Source organism: Hypanus sabinus, chromosome 16 (assembly GCF_030144855.1).
Source record: "Hypanus sabinus isolate sHypSab1 chromosome 16, sHypSab1.hap1, whole genome shotgun sequence".
Lineage (NCBI taxonomy): Eukaryota > Metazoa > Chordata > Chondrichthyes > Myliobatiformes > Dasyatidae > Hypanus > Hypanus sabinus.
Window position 1 is genome coordinate 67,680,673 of NC_082721.1, and position 25,592 is coordinate 67,706,264.

The following is a 25,592-nucleotide window of genomic DNA, read 5'->3' on the forward strand; positions in this document are numbered from 1 at the left end:
GAAATTATTTCTGATCCACAGGGTAGATTTTTGTTGATAACTGGTTCACTTTTTAAATCGGAAAGTTGTTTTAGTTAATATTTATGCTCCAAACTTTGATTGTCCTGAATTTTTTAAACGTTTATTTACTTCTCTTCCTAATTTGAATGAATATATGTTGATTATGGGTGGAGACTTTAATTGTTGTTTGAATCCTTCGATGGATAGATCTAAACCTATTCGAACTCTTCCGAATAGATCAGCTTTACTTATTAATTCTTTTATGGTTGATTCTGGAATTACTGAAATATGGCGGTTTTTGAACCCTAAAGATAAAGAATTTTCATTTTTTTCACATGTATATCATAGTTATTCTAGAATTGATTATTTTCTTATTGATCATCGTTTATTAACAGATGTTATTGATTGTAAATACGATTCTATTGCTATTTCGGATCATGCGCCTTTGAAGTTATCTATCAAGATTCCGGACTCTTCTATCAATACTAGATCTTGGAGACTTAATGCTACTTTACTTCAAGATCCAGAATTTATTACCTTCATAAAACAACAAATTGACTTATTTTTTTCAACAAACTATAATGAAGAGATTGATAAAGGAATACTTTGGGACTCTTTCAAGGCTTTTATTCGTGGACAAATTATTTCATATTCCGCTGGTAAAACAAAACAAAGATATTCAGATATAGCTTTATTGGTGGATAAAATTAAAGAAATTGATAAGATTTATTCCGTTACTCCTACCAAAGAACTTTATAAGAAGAGAGTTGAGCTTCAAATGGAACATAGTTTATTATTATCTTCTTCAATTGAGAATCAATTAATTAAGACTAGGGCTCAATTTTATATTCATAGTGATCGAACTGGTAAATTGTTAGCTAATCAATTAAAGGCTATTTCGACTAAGCGACAAATTATTAAAATTCGTAAACAAGACGGTAATTTAACTACTGATTATAAAGAAATCAATAACACTTTTCAAGATTTTTATAAATCTTTATATCAATCAGAATTTGACGGTGACCGGTTTACGATGGATAATTTTTTTAATAACTTGAATATTCCTAAACTGATAGATGAAGATTGTAGCTTGTTTGATGCTCCTATTTCTATGGATGAAATAAGAGAGGCTATTTCATCAATGAATTCAGGGAAAGCTCCTGGTCCTGATGGTTTTATTGTAGAATTTTTAAAAACTTTTTCTTTATTGCTTTCTCCTTGGCTATGTGAAATCTTTAATGATGCGTTTGTTAAGAAGAGACTACCTCAATCGTTTTATGAAGCTACTATCTCTCTAATTCTTAAAAAAGATAAAGATCCTACTTTATGTGCATCTTATCGCCCTATATCATTATTAAATGTAGACTCTAAGATTCTTACAAAAATTTTAGCCATTAGATTAGAAAAGGTATTACCACAGATTATTTCAGAAGATCAAACTGGTTTTATTAGGAATCGGTATTCCTTTTTTAATATTAGAAAATTGATTAACATAATTTATACTTCATCACCTACAACCCCAGAATGTGTTATCTCATTAGATGCTGAAAAAGCCTTTGATAGAGTTGAATGGACATATTTATTTAATGCATTGAGAAACTTTAATTTTAGTTCTAATTTTATATCATGGATTAAATTAATATATTATAAATCTGTTGCTTCTGTTCTTACAAATAATTATAGATCCTCTTTTTTTCAATTATCTCGTGGTATGAGACAAGGTTGTCCTTTAAGTCCTTTATTATTTAATATTGCATTAGAACCTTTAGCTATTGCTATTCGTGAGTCTCCTAATATTTTTGGTATTACCCGTAATGAGAAGTTATACAAATTATCGCTTTATGCTGATGATTTGTTGTTATATATTTCTAATCCTAGTAGGTCTATTCCTGCTATTTTATCCTTGTTGGCTCAATTTGGTAGCTTTTCTGGTTATAAGTTAAACTTAGATAAGAGTGAGTTATTCCCTTTAAACGCGCAAACCTTATTGAGTGATAGGATGCCATTTAAAGTTGTTACTGATAACTTTATCTATTTAGGTATAAAAATCACCAAGAAATATAAAGATTTATTCGGACTGAATTTTTTACCTATGCTTCATCAAATTCAGCAACTTACTACTAGATGGTCTCCCTTATTTTTATCATTAGTTGGTCGGATTAATGCTATTAAAATGATGATTTTACCGAAATTTTTATATTTATTCCAAGCTTTACCAATTTTTATTCCTAAATCTTTTTTTGATAATATTGATTCAAAAATTTCCTCATTTGTGTGGCAAAATAAAAATCCTAGGTTAAGCAAAAGGCAATTACAAAAGTCTAAAAAAGATGGTGGTCTAGCTTTACCTAACTTCAGATTTTATTATTGGGCGAATAATATTCGTAACCTAATGTACTGGAAACTAGATTTGGATTCACCTGTGTGCCCACAGTGGGTAAATTTGGAATGTAGTGAGGTTAAGGGATATTCTATATTTTCCGTTCTTGGTTCTTTTCTTCCTATTGATTTAGCCAAATTCAATAAACAGATATCTAACCCTGTTGTTAAACATACACTACGAATTTGGTTTCAATTTCGCAAATTCTTTAATCTGAAAAACTTTGCTCTGGACAGCCCTATTTTATGTAATTTTTTTTTTAAACCTTCATTGACAGATCAAGCTTTTAGTATATGGAAAAGGAAAGGTATAAAATGTTTTCGTGATCTTTTTTTTGAAGGTACTTTGATGTCTTTTGATCAACTATCCAACAAATTTGAATTACCTAAATCTAATTTTTTTAGATACTTACAAATTAGAAATTTCTTACATAAAATTCTTCCATCTTTTCCTAACTCAACTCCATCGGATTTTTCAGATTTGATTTTTACTTTTAATCCTTGTCAGAAGGGATTAGTAGCTTTTATTTATAACATGATTATGAAGATACAGCCAGAAATATCGGATAGAATTAGACAAGAATGGGAAAAAGAACTTCGATGTAATATATCAACAGATAAATGGGAAAAAATTTTACAAATGGTTAATTCCTCCTCTATTTGTGCTAAACATGCTTTAATACAATTTAAAATTGTACATAGAGCTTATATGTCTAAAGATAAGCTTGCCCGATTTTATTCGCATATTAATCCTCAATGTGACAGATGTCACTTAGAAGTGGCTTCATTGACTCACATGTTTTGGACATGTCCCACTTTACATAACTATTGGAAGGACATTTTTGATGTCATTTCCTCAGTATGGAATATTGATTTACAACCCCATTTTATTACTGCAATTTTCGGTATACCAAATGAAGATGGCAATCAGCTTTCCCCTTCAATCAGACGAATGATTGCCTTTGTAACATTAATTGCCAGAAGGTCTATATTACAAAATTGGTAAGAAGTAAATCCTCCTACTACATTTCAGTGGTTCTCCCAAACTATTTCTTATCTGAGTTTGGAAAAAATCAGAAGCACTATCTTTGATTCTTCAATTAAATTTGAAGAAACCTGGGGACCATTTATTCGACACTTTCATATGAATTAATTTGGCCTATTTCAGATCCTTTTCTCTACTTATACTTGTTCAGGTATGGAGTTCCGGAGTTCTTTTCTTGACACCTTTATATATTTATAAAGTGCTATTATTGCCCATGTTAGTTTTAGTTTAGTATTTTTTTTCAATATATATTTTTTCTCATATATAATTTCAATTTTTTTTTTCTTTTTTCGATGATTATTTTTGTTTTTTTTTCATATATATTTATATAGACTTGATTGATTTATGTACCTTTTGTTGATGGATGTTTTAATAGGATATTATTATCCTATTACTAATGTAATCTCAAGTTTATTGAATCTGTAATCTATTCATTATTATGTGTTGTTTTTTTTATATATGAAATTTAATAAAAAGATTGAAAAAGAAAAGAAAGAGAAGTATTGGTTGTGTGGATAGAGAGAGAATGTTTCTGCCTAGTATCAGCGTAACTGGAGGCCATCAATGTAAGACAGCCATCAAGAAATCCGAAGCAACTTAAGGAACCTCTATATCCAAGGAGAACATGTTGGAATTGACAAACTTATGCCCACAGGAAGTGGTTGAGGTGAATAAAGCAGATGCTTTTAAGGGGAGTTTCAACAAACTTGTTGAGGAAGTGAATAGCAGGCTATCCTGATAGATTTAGATAAGGAAAGATGGAAGGAAGCTTAAGTGAAATACAAATGCCAGCATTGATTAGTTGGGCTGAATGGCCCATTAACATGCTAACCTGCGACATCGAGTGCCATTTTGATAAAGCACTCAAGCGTGTGTGGAACAAACAAAAATATATGAAAGAGTTAAGCTATTTTGCTTATGAGCTCCCATAAATACTAATCACTTAACAATTAGATTAATGATAATTAATGGATAATCTACACCAAGGACATGCCAAGGAAGAATTTTGAAAATCAATTTTGATTGGTAAAGGGGTTAAGGGTTACAGAGAGAAGGCAGGTAAATGGAGTTGCTATGATTTAATCGTGGAGCAGACTCAATGGACTAAATGGCCTAACTCTGGTGCTATATCTTGTGGTCTTATGAAATGCAGTCAAAGGGATATAGCACAGAAATAGGCCCTTTATCCCATAGATTTTGTGCTGGCCACCAACCACCAAGTTTACACTAGTCCCATTTTTATTTAACATTCTCCATACATTCTTATCAACCCCCGTCCCCAAACACAGTGGGCAGTAAACTACCAACCCACATACTGCCCAGGTACTATGAGGCAGCAGTTCGACTAGCTGCATCACAGATGTGGGAAAATTAATTACTCTTGTGTTATTTAATAATTCTAAATTAAGTCATGAATTAATTTTATCAACATGTATTATTAAAGGTCAGTGCAGTCCTTGGAAACAAGTACAAATAAAAGTAACACTAATTTTCACTCTTTCATTACCTGGAGGGGGATCACAATCATGAATATCTTTTTGTCTTTGTCTGACAAAATGTACTTCACAAATGCCCAGCCTGTGCCGATCAGAGCCAAAGTAATGAACAGTAAGGCACCTTTCAACCTATGGAACAAGTCAGGATAAGGATTGTTAAGATGAGAAACAGCTTGCTCCTCCCCCAGGCCATGAGACTACTCCCAGCTCTTATCACGTAAGAAGCACCAGAAGCGTTAACAATGTTTACCTTTCAAACTTTTATCGTTAATGCACCTGATGATATCGATCTTCTAGAATATATTTTATTATTTGTTTATTTGTGGAATTATTACATTGTGTTGTGTTTGAGTTATTGCATTGTGTTGTGCACCTTGGACTGGAGAAATATGGTTTTGTTTGGTGGTACATGGTAGCATGCAGAAGTTTGGGCACCCCTAGTCAAAATTACTGTTACTGTGAATAGTTAAGTGAATAGAAGATGAACTGATCTCCAAAAGTCATAAAGTTAAAGATGAAACATTCTTTTCAACATTTTAAGCAAGATTAGTGTTTTTGTTCTCTACAATTTTACAGTGAAAAAGGGAAAGGAGCACCATGCAACAGTTTGGGCACCCCAAGAGATTTGAGCTCTCAGATAACTTTTACCAAGGTCTCAGACCTTAATTAGCTTGTTAGGGCTATGGTTTGTTCACAGTCATCGTTAGGAAGGGCCAGATGATGCAAGTTTCAAAGCTTTATAAATACCCTGACTCCTCAAACCTTGTCCCAACAATCAGCAGCCATGGGCTCCTCTAAGCAGCTGCCTAACACTCTGAAAATTAAAATAAATGATGCCTACAGAAGGCTATAAGAAGATAGCAAAGTGTTTTCAGGTAGCCGTTTCCTCAGTTTGTAATGTCATTAAGAAATGTCAGTTGACAGGAAGGGTGGAGGTCATGATGAGGTCTGGAAGACCAAGAAAACTTTCTGATAGAACTGCTCGTAGGATTTCTAGAAAGGCAAATCAAAACCCTCATTTGACTGCAAAAGACCTTCAGGAAGATTTAGCAACTCTGGAGTGGTGGTGCACTGTTCTACTGTGCAGCGACACTGGCACAAATATGACCTTCATATGGAAGAGTCATCAGAAAACCTTTCCTGTGTCCTCACCATAAAATTCGGCGTCAGAAGTTTGCAAAGGAACATCCAAACAAGCCTGATGCGTTTTGGAAACAAGTCCTGTGGACTGCTGAAGTTAAAATAGAACTTTTTGGCCGCAATGAGCAAAGGTATGTTTGGAGAAAAAAGGGTGCAGAATTTCATGAAAAGAACACCCCTCCAACTGATAAGCACGGGTCTGGATTGATCATGCTTTGGGCTTCTGTTGCAGCCAGAGGCATGTGGAACATTTCACTGGAAGAGGGAAGAATGAATTCAATTAAATACCAGCAAATTCTGGAAGCAAACATCACACTGTCTGTGGAAAAAGCTGAAGATGAAAAGAGGATGGCTTCTACAACAAGATAATGATCCTAAACACACCTCAAAATCCACAATGGACTACCTCAGGAGGCACAAGCTGAAGGTTTTGCCATGGCCCTCACAGTCCCCTGACCTAAACATCATCAAAAATCTGTGGATAGACCTCAAAAGAGCAGTGTATGCAAGACGGCCCAAGAATCTCATAGAACTAGAAGCCTTTTGCTAGGAAGAATGGGCGAAAATCCCCCAAACAAGAATTGAAAGATTCTTAGCTACAGAAAGCGTTTAGTAGCTGTGATACTTGCCAAAGGGGGTGTTACTAAGTACTGACAATGCAGGGTGCCCAAACTTTTGCTTTGAGCCTTTTTCCTATTTTGTTATTTTGAAACTGTAAAAGATGGAAATAAAAAAGTAATCTTGCTTAAAATATTAAAGATATGTGTCATCTTTAACTTTATGCCTTTTGGAAATCAGGTCAGCTTTTACTCGCTTAGCTATTCACAGTAACAGAAATTTTGACCAGGGGTGCCCAAACTTTTGCATGCCACTGTACATGTACATGGTTGAATGACAATAAACTTAAAACTTGAATCTGGAAACTTGAGTTTTAGGCTAGATTGTCACAATTTCTTTAAGACTAAAGTTCTTTCAGTGGACAAATCAGGGAGGAGGTACAGGAGCTTGAAGGCACACATTTAACATTTTAGGAACAGCTACTACCTCTCTGCCACAAGGTTCCTGAATGAACAATTAACCAATAAACACTCGTGCACTTTCTCAAACAAGTGAGAATATGTAGATGCTGGAAATCCAAGCAACAAACGCAAAATGCTGGAGGAATGCAGCAGGCCAGGCAGCATCTAAAGAGTAAGCAGTCAACACCTCTGGTCAAGACCCTAGACTCCCAACCTGAAATGCTGACTATTACTCTTTTACCACAGATGCTGCCTGGCCTGCTGAGTTCCTCCAGCATTTTGTGTGTGCGTTGACTGCACTTCCTGCTGTTTTTTTTTGCACTAGCTATTTTTTTAATATATAGTTCTTAATGTAACTTGAGTTTTTTTATGTATTGAACATTGCAAAATAACAAATTTCATGACATACTGTATGTCAGTGATAACAAAATTGATTCTGAGTTAAACATTAGTTTTAAGCTCAGGACCCAAGATGTCTCAAAGTACTTTACAGCAACTGTAGAATCTTTAGAGCATTATCACTGTTATTATATATGAAAGAGTTTAGCTATTCTGTTTATAAACTCCCATAAATACCAATCACAACAAATTGAACAATGATAAATAATGGATAAATGAGCACCAAAGAGACCATACTGATCTTCTTCTAAGCCGTCCATCTGAAAGATCTGAAGAAACACAAGTCCTCTGTGTTTCACAAAGGTCACAAGTGAAATGCAATCAATACCAAATGCTGCATTTGAATTAGTCCAGGACTTGTGAAGTTTATGGAATGGGGTTTGGACACAGATCTTTTAAACTAGGAGAGAATGTTGCCCCAACCATTAAGTCTAAAGTACTGTAGGATTTCAGCAGGATAGTAAACATGTGGCTGTGCAGTTCTCACTGTTCCACAGAAGACAGTACTAGAATTCCCACAGGGAAAATCTTAGCTGCACTGGAACCAGCTTGTCTTTACATGTATGAGTGAGAGAACTGGTACAATGCTGAGAACTTTAGAGCAATGCTTATAAAATCAAGATCAACTATCCATGCCAAAACCAAAAGGGAAGGCGCTTGGGCTTCTGGTGCATAGAAAGTATGGAAGTATTTTTTAAGTCCTCCTCCTTTCTCATTATTATTTATTCACTTTTTAATTATTTGCATGATTTGTCTTCTTTTGCACATTGGCTGTTTGCCAGTCTTTGTTAGTATTGTTTTCATAAACTCTAATGTACTTCTTAATTTTCCTGTAAATGCCTGTAAGAATTAATTTCTAAGCAGTTAATGACATTGTATTTTGATGATAAATTTACTTTGAATTTTATACAAGTTTCAACATCACGTTCTGGAGGGCTACATGAATAAGAGGAATAATCATTGCAATGTCAAACTTGATTAATACATCAAAAAACAAATCCTGGACAATTTTGCTTTAGCATGGAGAGATAACCATTTAAATCTCACTTAGCATCCTTGAGACTTATCCCTCCCAGCCTTGAATTCTTTTGAGAGCAGAAATTAAATTAATTGTTATCTCAGTACCAAGATTACTTCTGATGGAAGTACCTTCATACACAGTGGGAATGAATGTTTAGTGTGATCACCCAGTACTTGATAAAGTGCTTAGTTCAGTCTTTGCCCTGGGACTCAAGCCCTCAGATGGACATTTTAATGCTGCTGGAACTTCATTTCATTCGGGCAAACAAGGCTTGTGCCAAAAAAATACTTACAGATGGGTAATGTAGTACATCACTGCCCAGCCTTCAATTGCTGATCCTTTGATAGCAATGAAATAGTAGTTTATCTAGAAATAAACACATTATTATAATAGCTTCAAATATCTCATGGAATTTCAGGTAAGATGGGCTGGGGTGGGGGAAGGCTTTACAGGTGCTCCCACGATAAGGTGCCTCACAGTTCCACCAATCTGGGTTCAATCCTGCGTGGAATCGGCATGCTCTCTTTGTGACTGCATGGGTCCCCCTCTGCCAGCCCTCCCCCCACCATATCCCCACACATCATCCCAACAAAATAGGGATCAGTAGGTTAATTGGCCACAGTAAATTGCCTCTAGTGTGTAGGTGAGTGACAGAATCGAGACGGTGGGTGGAACTGATGGGAATGTGGGGTCATTGAAATCGGATTGGTGCGATTGGGTGGGTGCAGACCCAGTGGGCCAAAATTCATTTCTGGGCTGTATTACTTCAACTTGAGCCTTGGCACTCAGCTGGGTCATGGTACAGAAAGGATACTAGTGTTTTACCTCTCATCCATCCAGGTGTTATAGGACAGAGGATTGGAATCAAGTTACATGTATAATCAATCTATTATCTATTAAATACGTCAACACTTCAGGCTTTACTAACTTCTAATCCAGGCATCTGCTAAAGCTATAAAGAGAGTAAATGAATGGGTAATTCTGATCAGTCACAGCTGGTGATAAGAATGTTGAAAATAACAGATCGACTTCACACTTGTAATTCACCTGGTGATCTCATCACACCTTCTTGTGAAATTACCCTGCTTTCGTTTAGAGAATTAGTAACAGCTTCCATCTCTTTCCTTCACTCTACACTTTACGATTTTGGCTTGCTCTATTAAAAAACTACAGTAAGCCCAGGCACACGCAGCCTGCCCCCTCCAACTCGGGATGGCATCGTTGTCAGAATGCATTCATTTTAATTCATCCATTTGTAGAAGTTTCAACAGAGACTACTGCAACACAGATTGTATTATCACTTAACCTCCATTAGTCAGCTTTTTCGATACTTTCAAGGATAGCACTTAATTTGTTTTGAAATACAGTGTGGAATAGGCCTCTCCAGCCCTTCGAGCTGCAAGCCCCTAATTTAACCCTAGCCTAATCACAGGACAATTTACAAAGACCAATTAATCTGCTGACTGTTACTTCTCTGGACTGTGGGAGGAAACTGGAGGATCCAGAGAAAACCCTCGCATTCCACGGGGAGGAAGTACAGACCCCTTGGAGATGATGTCGGAATTGAACTCGGAACACCAATGCTACCACGGTACCCAATATACTGCATAATTATCCCTGATATGTGCTGGCGAGGAGGCTGTTCACACAGCCAGCTCCTTCATGGGCTACCATTGAGGACATCTTTAGTAGATCATGTCATGTAGCTGTATACATCATCAAGAACTCTCACCATCTGGGACATGCCTTGTTCATATTACTATCAGGAAAGAGATGCAGGATCTTGAAGACCTACACTGAACATTTTAGGAATAGCTTCCTCCCCACTCCTATTATATTTCTGAATGCTACCTCACTGTTCCTCTCCTACACTTTAAGGAGGTATTGTAGAAGTAATTTTTTTTTAAACATCTTATACTATACTGCTGCCATGAAACAACAAATTTCACGATATGTCAGTGATAATAAACCTGATTCTTGTCACTGGCACAGTCACCTGTAAGACTGTGATGTTGGAGGAATTGGGCTGGTATTTTTTCTGTAATAAGGGATATTACAGTCGGCCCTCCTTATCCGTGAGTTCCACATGCGCGGATTCAACCAACCGCAAATCGGGAAAACCCGGTACAGACTCTTTTTTTCTTGTCATTATTCCCTAAACAATACAGTATAACAACTATTTACATAGCATTTACATTGTATTAGGTATTATAAGTAATCTAGAAATGATTTAAACTACAGGCAGTCTTTAAGTTGGGATTTGTACGCAAGTCGGAACAGGTACATCCGGTATTATTTAGTGTCAGTTAGTTAAACGTTTGTCTTAGTATATATTTTACCTTTCTATGCATATAAAACACTTAAGAAATGTATGCATTTCAATAGTTACTGCGTTGCTTAGTAATAATTGTAGCTTTCATTGGGGCAGGGCCTTCACATGCTTCATTATTCTCACTTTATCCTTTAAAATTGTTCGAATCCTTGACTGACTGTAGCCTAACGCTTTTCCAATGACCGATGGTGTTTCACCTCTTTCTGATCGCTTTATTATTTCCACTTTATTTTCAATCATGATTGTTTTCCATCTACGGAACAGAAACACTGCGGATTCAACAGCAGCCGCGGACGGCGGGTCTGGAGCTCCCCCGGGTCCTAAAGTCCTCCCGCACTGAGGCAGGTTAAATAAGGGTCTTGAGGATCCACGTTTTTTGGTATCCGCAGGGTGTCCCGGAACCAATGACCCATGGATAAGGAGGGCCGACTGTACTTGATATACCACAATACACTTTCAATTCCATTATAACTGTTCCCATGAACCCAATGAGTTTAATGGCTGTGGGAAGATTGATGAAGCAGACAAGCACTGGAACCTGGTTTCAGTTGCACACTTAGCCATACTCAATCTCAGCAGTACATGGATTCGTGGATAATGAGGAGATAGTGTACAACTTAGCAAGCCAAACCAAATGTCAGGCATTTCCACAGCCTTCGGCTAAATGAAGGTCTGGTGATCAAATTCAGGATGGTGTGAGACTTGAGCAGAACCCAGAGGTAGTGGCGTCACTATGTCCCTGCCACCCCTATTCTTCTTGGTGATAGAAGTTGCATGTTAGGGAGCTATTGTCCGGAAAACATCAGCAGGTACCTGCAGCACATGTGGTAAACAATATCCACTGCAACCAAAGTGCACAGGTAGAAAAATTATTAGCATGATTGATGGGTTGTCAATCAAGCAACTTCTTTGTTCTGAATAGTATTGACTCCTTGAGAGACATGTTGCTGCTGCGTTCAGCCAGGCAAGTAGAGTGACCGTTATCGTGCTCCAGGGTCAGTGGTGGAGGGAAGGGTTTGAGGCATCAAGCAGAGAGATACTCACTGCTCAACACCAAGCCTCTGACATACCAATATAGTCACAGCTTTATGTGGCTGGTTCAGCTGAACTTTCAGTCACTCCCTTCCCCACCCTACGATTAGGATGAAAGAAAAAAAATGTGACATTCAGTACCACCACTACTGCCACGGGTAGGTGGTTAGATTTTCTCATTAGATAACCATTGCCTGGCATTTATGATGTGCGAATGCTTTTTTCCCCCTCCGGTATAATGACCTAATTGTCAGGAAACTATTCAGGACTTGCTGCTTGCAGGCAGGGCTCCTTCATCTGCTGAGGAATTGAACACAGTACAAACAGGTAGACAAGGTGGTGAAAGTGCCTTTTGGAGCAACGGCCTTCATCAGTCAGGACAGTGAGTACAGCTGTTGTTATGGTGTTGCTGTACAAAATGTTGATGAGGTTACATCTTGAAAGTGGTGTTCTGCTATAGGAAAGATGCCATTAAGTTGGAAGGAATGCAGGAAGGATTAGTAGATGTTGCCATGACTCAAAGGGCTAAATTAACAGAGAGAGGATGAGCAGTCTAGAAACTTCTTCATCTGAGTGCAGGAAACCAACTGATGATCTTATAGAGGTGTCTAAAATCATGAGGGGCATAGATGGGTTGGGGGGGGGTGCACAGATTTTTTCAGGGGGCGGGGTGGAATTAAGAATGAGAGGGCACAGGTGCGAGGTGAGAGAGGAGTGAGTTAATAGGAACCCGAGGGATGACATTTTTCACACCCAGAGGGTGGTCCGTATATGGAGTGAGCAGCCGGAGGAAGTGATTCAGGCAGGTACATTAACTCAATTAATTTAACTGAACTTCTGAGACCTTCTGGCTTGCTCATTCTTGTACGATGTTTGGCACACCAGTTTTCAAATCTAGGCCAATAAAACAGCTAATCAAAGTGCTGCTAATGGGAACAGGAACTTGTTTGAAATAAGTGCCTTCATAATGTAACCATGTACTCACAGCATGGAAGAGTATGGAGATGGACTTGGTGAATGCCAGGGCAGCCATCAGCCAGTGGATTTTAAACACACTGTACCTAAAGGACACATTATGCTGCATTAGTAATTTTATAACAATAACTCAAATTCATCTAACAATAACAATGACTTTAGATACAGACGGAGAGGGGAAATACATGCATACACTCAGTGACCACTTTATCAGGTAACGTGCTTGTTAATGCAAACATCTAATCACCTAATCATGTGGCAGCAGTTCAGTACATAAAAGCATGAAAAAATGGTCAAGAGGTTTAGTTGCTGTTCAGACCAAACATCAGAACGAGAAAGAAATGTGATCCAAGTGACAGACTGTGGAATGATTGTTGTTCGAGGTGGTTTCAGTATCTCAGAAACTGCTGATCCCCTGGGGTTTTCACCTACAACAGTCTCCAGAGTTTACTGAGATTGATGCGACAAACAAAAAACATACAATGAGTAGCAGTTCTGTGAGTGAAAACGCCTTGTTAATGAAAGAGGCCAGAGGAGAATGGCCAGACTGGTTCAAGCTGACAGGAAGGCAACAATTACTCAAATAACCAATATCTTAACAGTGGTGTGCAGAAGAGCATCTCTGAATGCGCAACACATCGAACCTTGAAGTGGATGGGTTACAGCAGCAGAAGACCACACAGGGTTTCACTCCTGTACCTAAGGAAGTGGCCACTAAGCATATTGTCCATTACCTTTAGGCATAAAGATTAAAAACTTATTTTGAAGAGCAACACAGTGAATATTTCTTCCTTCCTTTATTAAGTCCCTATTCCAGAGAACTCTTAAACAAGCAAACAATTGCGTTGGATGATTGGAATTGGTATTTCTGAAGTGTTTTTTTTTTAAAATGTCCCACAATTTCCTCCCCACCCACCCTGTAAACTTGTAACTCAGCATCACCTAAACTTCAACCTTAATATTCAACATTTCATTAACATTCTAACAGGGTGGTCTGGTACGCACAGGATCAGAAAAAGCCACAGAGGATTGTAAACTCAGCCAGCTCCATCGTATGCACTAGCCTCCCCACCATCTAGGACATCTTTAAAAGGCAATGCTTCAAAAAAAAAGAAAGAAAAAAAAAGGCAGGCATGAGTAAGGACCCCCCACCACCCAGGATATGCCCTCTTTCCATTGTTACCATCAGAGCAGTGGTACATGATCCTGAAGGCACTCAATGTCTTAGGAACAGCTTCTTTCCCTCTGCCATCAGATTTGTGATCGGACAATGAACCCATGAACACAACCTCTTTTTTTTCGCTTTTTTAAAAAATAACTACTTAATTTTTAAAATGCATTTCTTATTATAACTTAAAGCATATTTTATGTATTGCACTGTACTGCTGCTGCAAAACAATGAATTTCATGGCATGTTGTGATAATGGGGGTGCCGGAGTTTGGAGTTCAGTTCCAGCACCACCTGTAAGGAGTTTGTGCAGTGACCCATGACAGCATGGATTTTCTCCAGGTGCTCCAGTTTCCTCCCACGGTCCAAAGACGTACCAGTTAGTGGGTTAATTAGTCACTTTAAATTGTCCTGTGGCTAGGTGAGGATTAAATAGGTGGGTTGCGTGGCTCGTTGGGCCAGAACAGCTGTGCTGTATCTCTAAATAAAATAAAAATTCCCTTAATTTGGGACAGTCCCAGAATACATGTGCAAAATCTCCCACGAGGCCACATCCTCTCCACCAAATTCTGCTGTTGTTTTTCCCCCGTGTATAATGCTATTACTAACAGGGTTGTTCCAAGCAAATTCCCTCCAACTGGGACTATTCAAGCATTTATGCCATGACTCCCAAGACCTCTCCCACTCTTCCTCTTCTATTATAGTATTTGCTTCCAGTTCCCACTTATGTTTAACATCTAACGTGTTATCCATTGTAACCAGGTGTATTTATTTTATATGTACAATTTTCTGGGATTGTGTCCTACCCATGATGATCTCTATCCAAAATTTTTCCAAGTTTTTTGGCTGTATTTTAAGATTGTTCCATTCTTTGTGTGATGTAAGGTAATGTCTAATTTGGAGGAATCTATAAAAGTCATTTGATACAAGGTCAAATTCAGTTTGGAGTTGGGAGAAAGATTTAAGTACACATTTGGTCCACAAGAACCAGGCCTCTTTTGCGCCCACCTGTTAAAACCAGAATCCAGTCTTATGGCAATAAAATCTAAATTGAATGCAATTCTGGTTGCCCTTGATATAGTCCTTGGAAGATCTAGTATTTTCCTAATTCTATCCCATACTTTCAACGTATAGTTAACCCATTCATTCTGAGTCTTAACATTCTTCCACACGTTTGGATTTAAAAAGGAAGGAGCTGCTAAGGATAATTCACCAATTGAATTTTGCTCTATGTGAACCCATCTTGAATCCACATCTTCTTTAATCCATGACACAATTGCTCTTAACTGGGCAGGTCTTTAAATGAGGTAGAGCTAAACCTCCCTGTTTTTTATTTGAGCATACTACTTATAGTCTCACCCGAGGCCTCTTTTTCTGCCATATAAATCTACTGATGAGTCTAAAAGTAGATACAGGAACTATTATGGGAAGAGCACTGGAAAGGAAAAGAATGCTGAGTAAAAATATTCATCCTGATCACTTTTACTTTACCTATCAGTGATAAAGGAAGTATCTCCCAATGATCAAGATCTCTCTACACTTGATTAATAAGTTTAACATAGTTGGCTGCAAAGAGCTGGGAGGAGCTATGAGGCACACTAACCCCCAAATATCTAAAGCCCCGTTTTGGCCAACGAAAAGTCACTTCATCATCCAGCTGGCTTGGCCAGGTCCCTGTAATCATCATAGCTTCAGATTTCGCTTTGTTAACTTTGTGTCTAGACACCTCTCCATAGCTTCTCAAATATCGCATAAGCGGGGGAGCTGATGAAAGAGGGTTCTTTATAAAAAGAAGAATATCATCTGCAAATAAAGCTATTTTATAGGTTATACCTCCTTTATCTATTATATCCTCAATTTGTTCATTTTGTCTATTAACTCTGCTAGTGGTGCGATGCTTAAGGCAAATAATATCGGGGATAGGGGACTTTCCTGTCTGGTTCCCCTTTTGAGCCTGAGGAAATTGGAACAGTATCTGTTTACTCTAATCCTGGAAATTGGATCTTTATTCAGTGTCTTCATCCAACTTTGAAATGTTGCATTAAAACACATTTTTTCTAAGGTATAGTCCAAGTGTATCCAATTCACCCTATCAAATGCCTTCTCGGCACCTAAGCTAAGAAGCATTGAAGGGTAGATGGATCTCTGTGCTAAAGACTGGATATTTAATGCTCTTCTAACATTGTTTGCTCCCTGGCGGCCTGGAATAAATCCAGTTTGATCTGGATTAATCAATTTTCCTATCTATTTCTGTAGACTCTGCTAAAATAGAACAAAGAATCTTCACATCAGTATAAGCAGGCTGATTGGTCTATATAAACTACATGCTATAGGGTCCTTTCCATCCTTGTGAATTACTGATATGATTGCCTCAGACCAGCTCTCCGGGGGGTGGGGGGGGGGGTGTCATGTTCATTCAGAGCATCATTAAAAACTTTACATAAAACTGGAGTAAGTTCTGTTGTAAATATTGTATAGAACTTACCTGGAAATCCATCCGTACCTGGGGATTTATTATTTTTAATGCTTTAAAAACATCTTTTATTTTGGTATTTTTTCATTTGAACAGCCAAATCAATAAATTTTCCCCTAATACAGCTTTTGTACCTCCCCACAGTATTGAGGGGGAAGCCTCCCCATTGTCACTTGTCACAAAATATTCATCAATGCATTGTTTTAGTTGATTATAGAAGGAGGGGTCCATCAAGGTGGAAAAGTTGAGCCTCCAATATTTGAAGTGCTACCCAGAGCCTACTTTCAGTACAAGTCTAACAGGAGCATGATCTGACAATGGAATAGGTTCAATAACACAATCCTTCACCTGATGTAGATTCTTCTTTGGGATGCAAATAAGGTCAATTCTTGAATATGAGCCATGGGCTCTTGATATATGACTAAAATCCCTGGCACCTGGATTCAATGCTCTCGAGCCGTCAACTAGCCCAGGCTCATCCAACATAAGTTTTACTGCTTCAGACTTCTTGCTCAGGTAAGATTCCCCATTCTCAGGTAATTTATCCAAACTCCTATTAAGAATACAATTAAAGTCTCCTCCAACTATAACAGTACCTCTAGCTACCCTGGCAAGTAATAAAGCTACTTCTTTTAAAAAGGTGGGGTTATCCTAATTCGGTGCATAGATACTCATGATAGTAAACTCTTCACCTCCCATTGAGCGCAAAGTTAACACATATCTACCCTGCTTATCTTTAACCTCTTTTTCCACCACAAAATAAACTGATTTGTTAATTAATATTGCTACTCCTCTCATTCCATTAGGGCAATATGAATAATAGACTTGATCCATCCTTGACTCCTGATGAAGGGTTTCAGCCCAAAACGTCATCACTACCTCCTCCCATAGATGCTGTCTGGCCTGCTGAGTTCTGCCAGCATTTTGTTTTTACTTTGATCCACCCACTCTCTTTTTAATTTTTTGTGTTCAATGTCTCTTAAATGAGTTTCTTGTAATAGAGCTAAAGAGCAATTAAGTTTTTTCAACGGACCCAATTTTTTTTTCCTTTTAATGGGGTGATTGATTCCATTAATATTATAACTAATTATGATCAAAGTGGCCATGATACAGGAATTGCTGCTGCAGTTCTACACTGCAGTCATTGAGTCTGTCCTGTGCACCTCCATCACTGTGTGGTTTGGAGCCGCCACCAAGCAGGATAGAACCAGACTACAGCGCACAGTGAGGACTGCCGAGCGCATCATTGGAGCCTCCCTGCCCTCTATTGTGGACCTGTACTCTTCCAGGTTGAAGAAGAGGGCGGGGAACATCATAAAGGACTCCTTCCATCCTGTTTGAACTGCTTCTGTCTGGTAGGCGCTTCAGATCCCTCCAGACTAAGACTAATAGGCACTGGAGAAGTTTTTCCCCTAATGCGGTCACTTTGCTGAACAGTTAACTGCCGGTTAACTGTCGGCTAACTATTACTTGGTTGCACTACCTGTATGTATAATCTATATTTTCATTTATATTTATCATTATTATTGTTATGAGCAGAGAGACAACATCTGCCGGAAGTAAATTCCTTGTATGTGCACAGGTACTTGGCGATTAAAGTCTGATTCTGATTACTATATATCACCACCCCGCTCCCACCCTCAACATTTTTATAGTATAATAACTGAAAAACTTGTGATGACCTGCCGATGCCTAGAGAAACTACTTTTCAAAAGAATGTAACCCATAAGACACAACAAAACCAAACAAGACTTCCAAAAACCCAGTTGGTCTTCTAAGATTCCTGATAAAACAACTTATTATGACTGTTTTTTCCTCTTACCAAGAACAGCCCCCGACAATAATTAGGCAGAGAGTAATGACACCTGCTTCTCTCTGGGGAACACGCCTACAGTGTCATTGCTGCAAACCAGAGAGAAAACATATCCCCCTGGTTGAGTTGTTGCCCTCCCTTGGTGATTTCTTTTCCTTAACTCGCCCTCTCCACTCCCTCACAAAACTGGATTGTGTATCAAAATATGTCGGTTACACTAGTAAATAGCTGTACATGTTGGCGAAGACGGTTAAATATTACTCACAACCAGAAATAATTTATCAGTCCAAAGAAGACACTGTTCATAATCCCTCCTTCTTTAATAGAAAAATTGTAATTGTCCTCTTCTTCTGTCAGGAAAGCTCTCATGTTTGCCTCTGACAGTGCAGCGCTCCCTCCTCTCCCCCTCCACCCCGCTGATGAGTCGCTTCTCCCTCCCACTCACCGCACGGAGATACCCAGGTTGTTCAGTACAGGGAAGGAAAGGTCTTCACTCCAGCATCCAAGTTTGTTCTCAGCTGTACTGGGAAGCCACACCTTTCTCCTTTAGCTGTTTGATCACGGCACAGACTTTTGCTCTTCTTTCCTGGACCTCAGGAGAGTAGTCCTGATCGAATTAGATGACTCTGCCTTGAAACTTAACTTGTTTTTGAGCCCATGCTTGACGCAGTACTGGCTCTTTTACTGTATAATCCAGGAAGTGCACAATGACAGAGCAAGGTGATGCAGAGGGCACTGCTCTCTGATCAGAGGTCGATGGGCTCTCTCAACGTGTATATTTAAGTACTTTGACAGCCGAAGCGTCGTTTTAACTAACTGTTTGACAAACCGCACCACGTCTCCTTTCTCACTACCCTCAGGTATCTGATAAATTCTTGTTATTTCTTCATAAGCAGTTCTGGAGATCATCGCAAGCTGTGGTAAGAGCGGCTTCGCACTTCAACAGGTATTTAAGTGCTCTCTCATACCGGAACCGTGCGTACTTGTTAGCACTAACTCTGGACTCAGACTTGGTAGATTTCTGCTCAAGTAGGTCTAGTCGTTCCTACAGGTCACCGAAGTCTCCAGGATGCCTTGGTGTCTGAAAATGACTCTTGATTTTCTTTTCTCAGCTCTTTCAACTCACGTAATATCACCGCCATACCTTTCTCCTCATCGTCTTTGCTAGCTTCGGCCTGTTCTGGCGCTAGCTGTATCTTTTTATCTTGCTTTCTCTTTTTATTTTTTGTTTTCCAGTATGTTTTGAAGTCTGAGACGCCATACTCAAGTTCCTTTACTCTTTACTTAACGAAAATACTTTTCATTGATGGTCAAAAGTAACTTAACAGCTATTATTCCTCAAGTTTTGTGGGAGGAAATGTGAGGCAGATCAATACTGAATCGTGGCGTCACTGGAAGCCCTGCTGGAGAAATTATAATGGGTAACAAAGAGATGGCAGACGAACCAAATGAGTATTTTGCATCAGTCTTCACAGTGGAAGACATTAGCAACATACTTGATAGTCAGAGGTCTCAGGGAATAGAATTAGGTACAGTCAAGATTACTACAGAGAAGGTGCTTGGGAAGCTAAATGGACTAAGGATAGGTAAGTCTCCCGGACCGGATGAGGTGCACCCACAGGTTCTGAAGGAGGTGGCTTTGGAGACTGTGGAGGCATTGGAAATGATCTTCCAAGAATCAATAGACTCTGGCATGGTTCTGGAGGACCAGAAGGTTGCAAATGTAGTTCTGCTGTTTAAGAAAGGAGGGAGGCAGCAAAAAGAAAATTACAGACCTCTTAGTCTGACATCGGTAGTTGAAAAATGATTGGAGTCGATCCTCAAGGACGAGGTTATAAAATACCTCGGGGTGCATGACAAGATAGGCCCAATCCAGCATGGTTTCATGAAGGGAAGATCCTGCCTCACCAGCCTATTGGAACTTTTTTGAGGTAATCTCATATAAGATTGAGAAGGGAAGAGGCTGTGGATGTTGTGTATTTGGATTTTTAAAAAGGCCTTTGATAAGGTGCTGCATAAGAGGCTGCTTAATAAGATGTGAGCCCATGGGATTACAGGAAAGATACTGGAATGGGTGGAACTTTGGCTGATAGGCAGAAAGCAGAGGGTGGGAATAAAGGGATCCTATTCTGGTTGGTTGCCGGTTACTAGTGATGTTCCGCAGGGGTCGGTGTCGGAGCCGCTTCTTTTTACACTGTATATCGATTATTTAGATTATGGATGAAATGGTTTTGTGGCTAAGTTTGCGGATGACACCAAGATAGGTGGAGGAGCAGGAAGTGTTGAAGAAACGGAAAAGTTGCAGAGAGACTTGGCCAGTTTAGGAGAGTGGGCAAAGAAACAGCAGATGATACAATGTTGAGAAATGTACAGTTGTACATTTTGGAAAAAGAAATAATCGGCCAGATTATTATTTAGATGGGGAGAACATTCAAAAATCGGAAGTGCAAAGGGACTTAGGGGTCCTCGTGCAGGATACCCTAAAGGTTAACCACCAGGTTGGATTGGCAGTAAGGAAAGCGAATGCTATGTTGACATCCATTTCAAGAGGAATAGTGTATAAGAGTAAGGAGGTGTTGATGGGGCACTGGTGAGACCCCATTTGAAATACTGTGTGCAGTTTCAGGCCTGCTATCTTAGAAGCAATGCACTGATATTGGAGAAAGTTCAGAGAAGATTTACGAGGATGATTCCTGGAATGCAGAGGCTAACATATAAGGAGCATTTGTAGGCTCTTGGACTGTAGCCATTAATAGAAGAATGAGAAGGGATCTCATAGAAACATTTTGAATGTTGAAAGGGTTGGACAGAGTAGATATAGAAGGGCTGTTTCCCTTGGTGGGTGAGACCAGGACAAGAAGCCACAGTCTTAGAATTAGAGGGCACCAATTTAAAACAGAGATGAGGAGAAATTTTTTTAGCCAGAGGGTCGTGGATTTATGGAATTCGTTGCCCCATACAGATGTGGAGGCCCGATCATTGAGGGTGTTTAAGGAGGAAATTGATAAGTATCTGATTAGTCAGGGTATCAAGGAATATGTGAAAAAAGCCAGAAATTGGAACTAGATGGGAGAATAGTTTAGCTCATGGTGGAGTGGTGGAGCAGACTTGATGGGCCGAATGGCCAACTTCTGCTCCTGTCTTGTGATCTTGTGACTTGTTCAAGGGGCTATTTGCTTGAAAAAAATGGAAAATATACCGGTGAATGATCAAATATTACGAAACATTCCCCCAAGTCAGTTGATAATAATGGAAAAAGCAGGAAACATCTTCCATCATATTCAAGAAAAAGAAGATACGTTGGTAACATTCACAGCTAGACAAGGTTGTTTTGATAGATTTAAACAGGTGCAGTAACCTCCATAGCACATGTATCTTTGGTAAAGTGACTAGTGCAGGTAGCAAGGCAGCCCAGGATTTTACCGCAACACTGCAAGGCTATAATTGAAAAGGACAATTATCCTCCTGAGCTGGTCTTCAATGTGGATGAAATGGGTCTATTTTGGTGAAGAATGCTTTATCGTGCTTTATCGTACTTTCATCTTCCAAGAGGAGGAGAAACATGCATCTGGGTTCTATATTTGAGTCACACTTGGAATCTCATTACACTATATTCATGTAAATTAAATCTTAACATTGAAATGTGATAATTTTATTATACAAAAATAAAAGAATCTAATCCCACTACCAAGACCGAAGCTGTTTGGTAAAGAAAGAAAAAAGAAAACAAATCCTTATCATATAGTGAAATGTTATCAGCCAACATCTGTACTTTAAAAGAAAATAAAGGGTTTTGAAAATAGTTCAAAAGTAGTCCCCACAATGTTTGAAAGTCTTGACTAGATTCAGAAATAGAACAACAGATCTTCTCTAAATTTAAGCACAACATAACATCACATAACCATTGAGCGTGAGTAGGAGGAACGACAAGACATCCTTCCATTTAAGCAAGAGCGCCCTTCCTAGCTATAAGCGAAATAAAAGCCAAACTGTGCAAATCAGATGTCTCCAAAATAATATCTTTTCCTCCAACAATACTGAATAAGGCAGTCAAAAGGGTCAGGCTTAAAATTTACTTTGAAAAGTACAGAGAAAGTTTGGAATACAGCCGTGCTGTATCTCTAAATAAATTAAAACCCGATTCTAAGACCAGAGCATTGATTAAACCACAACCTGTAATCCTTGTTCAGTTCTGTATTATTAAAATCAGTAAAATGAAACACGATTTAAAGAAATGTTTTGAAGTTTAAGAGAAATTATTGAACATATTTTAGTTGTCACTAGGATTTTATTTAGATTTGAACCATAGATTAGCTGAAGCTAACTGGCCAACCTTGTAACAAAGGCAGAGGGGCCACTAACATAAATGTGCTGCAAATAAACTCTCCAATTACCCAACCTGCATCTTGTATGACAAGTTTATACAAAGGATCAGGCAATGGGAATTTAAAGGTTAGGTAGTAATGTAGTGGCCATGTTACTAACTTGTCTAATTACCCTCTGACACAAATTAAAGTCTCCTGTCAGCGGCTCAGGAATTAAACCTTGAATCTCAAAGTAAATCTGAGATTTAAATAGCCAGTATCAGATGCGGTTCTCAGAAATAAAGGATTGTAGCAAAAATTTAATTCATAATGTATACATCAGGAAGCAAGTCTTGCCTCCTTGTCTAATTTGGCTTATACATGTCCACAAACCCACAGCAAAGTAGCTATTTCTTAAGCTCCTTCTGAAGCAGCACAGCTAGGTCAGCAGGGATGGCCAACACTGACCTCCTTAGAGAGGATAACAACTCAATGAAGCGACATACTACAGTACGATCTTCTACACACACACAGACACACGTACAACAGCAAAGAAGCTTTACCTGTGCTTCAGAAGTAGGTAAACCCAGAACATGGCTGCAGTAAAGAAAAACCCAGCCATAACCAAGTACAGCACAGGCAACGGCATTTCTCCAGCAGAAAGGTAGTTCTGAGGATTTCTTGCTGTAATCTCAACCTAAGAAGCAAAATTTAAAACGTAAGGGTACACTTACAATGGCAACTATAACTCAAATGTGTGCTCACTGTTGTTCCAATCAAGGATTAAAAGAAATGGGTAATTAAAATTAGCTTTCGGTCATACCTCAGGATGTTTTATCAAAATTGTTGTACAAATGAAAACTGTTGGTATTGTCTATTGGGAACCGTGAAGTCAATCACAGACTGAAGCTCAAATTTTTTAAAATTCTACATTTTAAAACGATCAAAACCAATTTATAACAAATAATCCAATAAATTAGGAAAAACAGTGGGGTTACAACAGAGGGAAAGAATGCACAAACCATTATACTCTAATTAAAGTTTCCATTTATTGCTGCTGTTTCACATATCTATATCACTGCTTGTTTTATAATAGTGTCAGTAACTTTATACAGTCTTACACAAACATGCACCTCACACTTTAAATCAAGACTGTTTGTTATTTCCTATACAGAAGTGTAAGAACAACAAAATAATTGTTATTTTTGATCCAATGATGCACAAAAAAACTCACAAAAGAACACAATAATAATTTAAAAAACACGTGCATATAGGTATATAAATACTTAACAAGGCTTATATACATAAATTGGTTGTATGTTCATTAAGTGACACTAGGTTGTACATAAAGTGACCGAAAGGAAATAATAAAGTACTGGTGGAGTTGGTGGGTGAAGGTGTTAATCAGCCTTACTACTTGGGGGAAAGCAACTGTTTTTGAGTCTGGTGGTTCTGGCGTGAAAGGAGGGGGACAAATAGTCCATGAGCAGGATGTATGGAATCCTTCATGATGTTACTGGCCCTTCCTTTCTGTACATATCCTTGATGGCGGGTACGTTGGTGCCAGTGATGCATAGGGAAGTTTTGACAGCCTTTTGTACAGCCTTCCTGCCCGTGCAGTGCAGTTTCTGTATCAAGCAGTTATCAGCTTGTCAGGATGTCCATCTGTAGACTGACACGAGTATGGATGTACTAAGTCCTGCTCTCTTCAGGCTCCTCAGAAAACAGAGGCATTGGTGAGCAGTCTTGACTGTGTAGGATGTGTTAACCTCTCATTCTTCAAGCCACGTCAGTCAAGGGCTTGTGCTAACATAATTTTGGAACTGTATGTGCTGAATCGTAACTACATGTGCTGTGTTTGACTCTACATATTGTGTTTTGCACCTTACCAAAAATATTGCTGTTTTCTGTGTTTCACAGAAACATGACTCACTCTGGGCACACCAGTAAGACCCAAGGGTTCTTGATACACAGGATGGACCGGACTGCTGATTCAGAGAATGCAGAAGGTGGGGTCTGTGTTTCATGATAAATTCTGCGGTACTTACACCATCAGGTTCAGGAACAGTTATTACCCCTCAATGATCAGGCTCTTGAAGCAAAGGGGACAGCTTCACTCAACTTCCCTTGCCCCATCACTAAACTGTTCCTACAACCTATGGGCTCACTTTCAAGGACCTTTCATCTGATGTTCTCGATATTTATTACTTACTTATTTATTATTTTATTTCCTTTGTATTAGCAGTTTGTGGTGTTTTGCACATTGGCTGTTTGTGCATCCTGCTGGGCGTGGTCTTTCACTCTGTGTGTTTCTTGGAGTTACTGTGTATGCTTGCAGGAAAACAAAGGTTTGTATATGGTGACTTTGATAATAAATTTACTTTGAACTTTTAGCTCCTTAGGAACAGTGTTCTGATTAGCTGAATACGCGTGTATGGTTGACTGACAATAAACCCGAACTTGAACTTATTTAAACTAAGCAGTTAAGAAGTACTAATTGTGAAGAGAAACACACCTCTGGAGGCCAGGAATAGGAGAAGGGACATAGATTTGTTGGTACAGAAACAGAAAAGGTACTTAGCCCCTTCAGCCCACTATTAAATGTTTTCTTAGCTCTGTCTGTTTGGTTGTGATAAAATGCTGGAGGAATTCAGCAAGTAGAGCAGCATCTCAGGAGGGGAATAAGCAGCTGACATACTGGGCTGACACCCTTCATCTGGATGAGCTTTTGAGGTTTTTTTTATGAAGAGTTAAACGCTTTCTATCCTAACCTCTGCCCCTTCTTCCAATGTACTTACAGTCATATCGAATGAAGCCATCTGATTCCGCGAAACCATGTCATGGCAGTTGTGAAAGCTGAGGGTATAAAGGCCTTCCTCAGTTTGGGATGGAACTTTCATAAAGAACTGCAAAATAAAAAGTTACTGTAATAAAGCCAATATTTAAAATTAACTTTTAATTTTCAAATAGATTAAAATAGACACAAGATGGTGGAG

At 38.6% G+C, this 25,592-nt stretch overlaps 1 protein-coding gene across 5 annotated transcripts in view; it reads right to left on the reverse strand.

The window, feature by feature from the left end:
* The window catches only part of LOC132406402 (protein GPR108-like), a 155,682-nt gene that overhangs the window by 38,612 nt on the left and 91,478 nt on the right, over positions 1–25,592 (reverse strand). For all 5 annotated transcript variants that reach the window (XM_059992038.1, XM_059992035.1, XM_059992036.1 and 2 more), the window contains 5 exons: positions 25,395–25,502; positions 23,160–23,293; positions 12,849–12,924; positions 8,792–8,865; positions 4,932–5,049 (listed from right to left, as the gene is read on the reverse strand). In XM_059992038.1, coding sequence (XP_059848021.1) covers positions 4,932–5,049; positions 8,792–8,865; positions 12,849–12,924; positions 23,160–23,293; positions 25,395–25,502 — 510 coding nt within the window. The remainder of the gene's footprint in view (positions 1–4,931; positions 5,050–8,791; positions 8,866–12,848; positions 12,925–23,159; positions 23,294–25,394; positions 25,503–25,592) is intronic.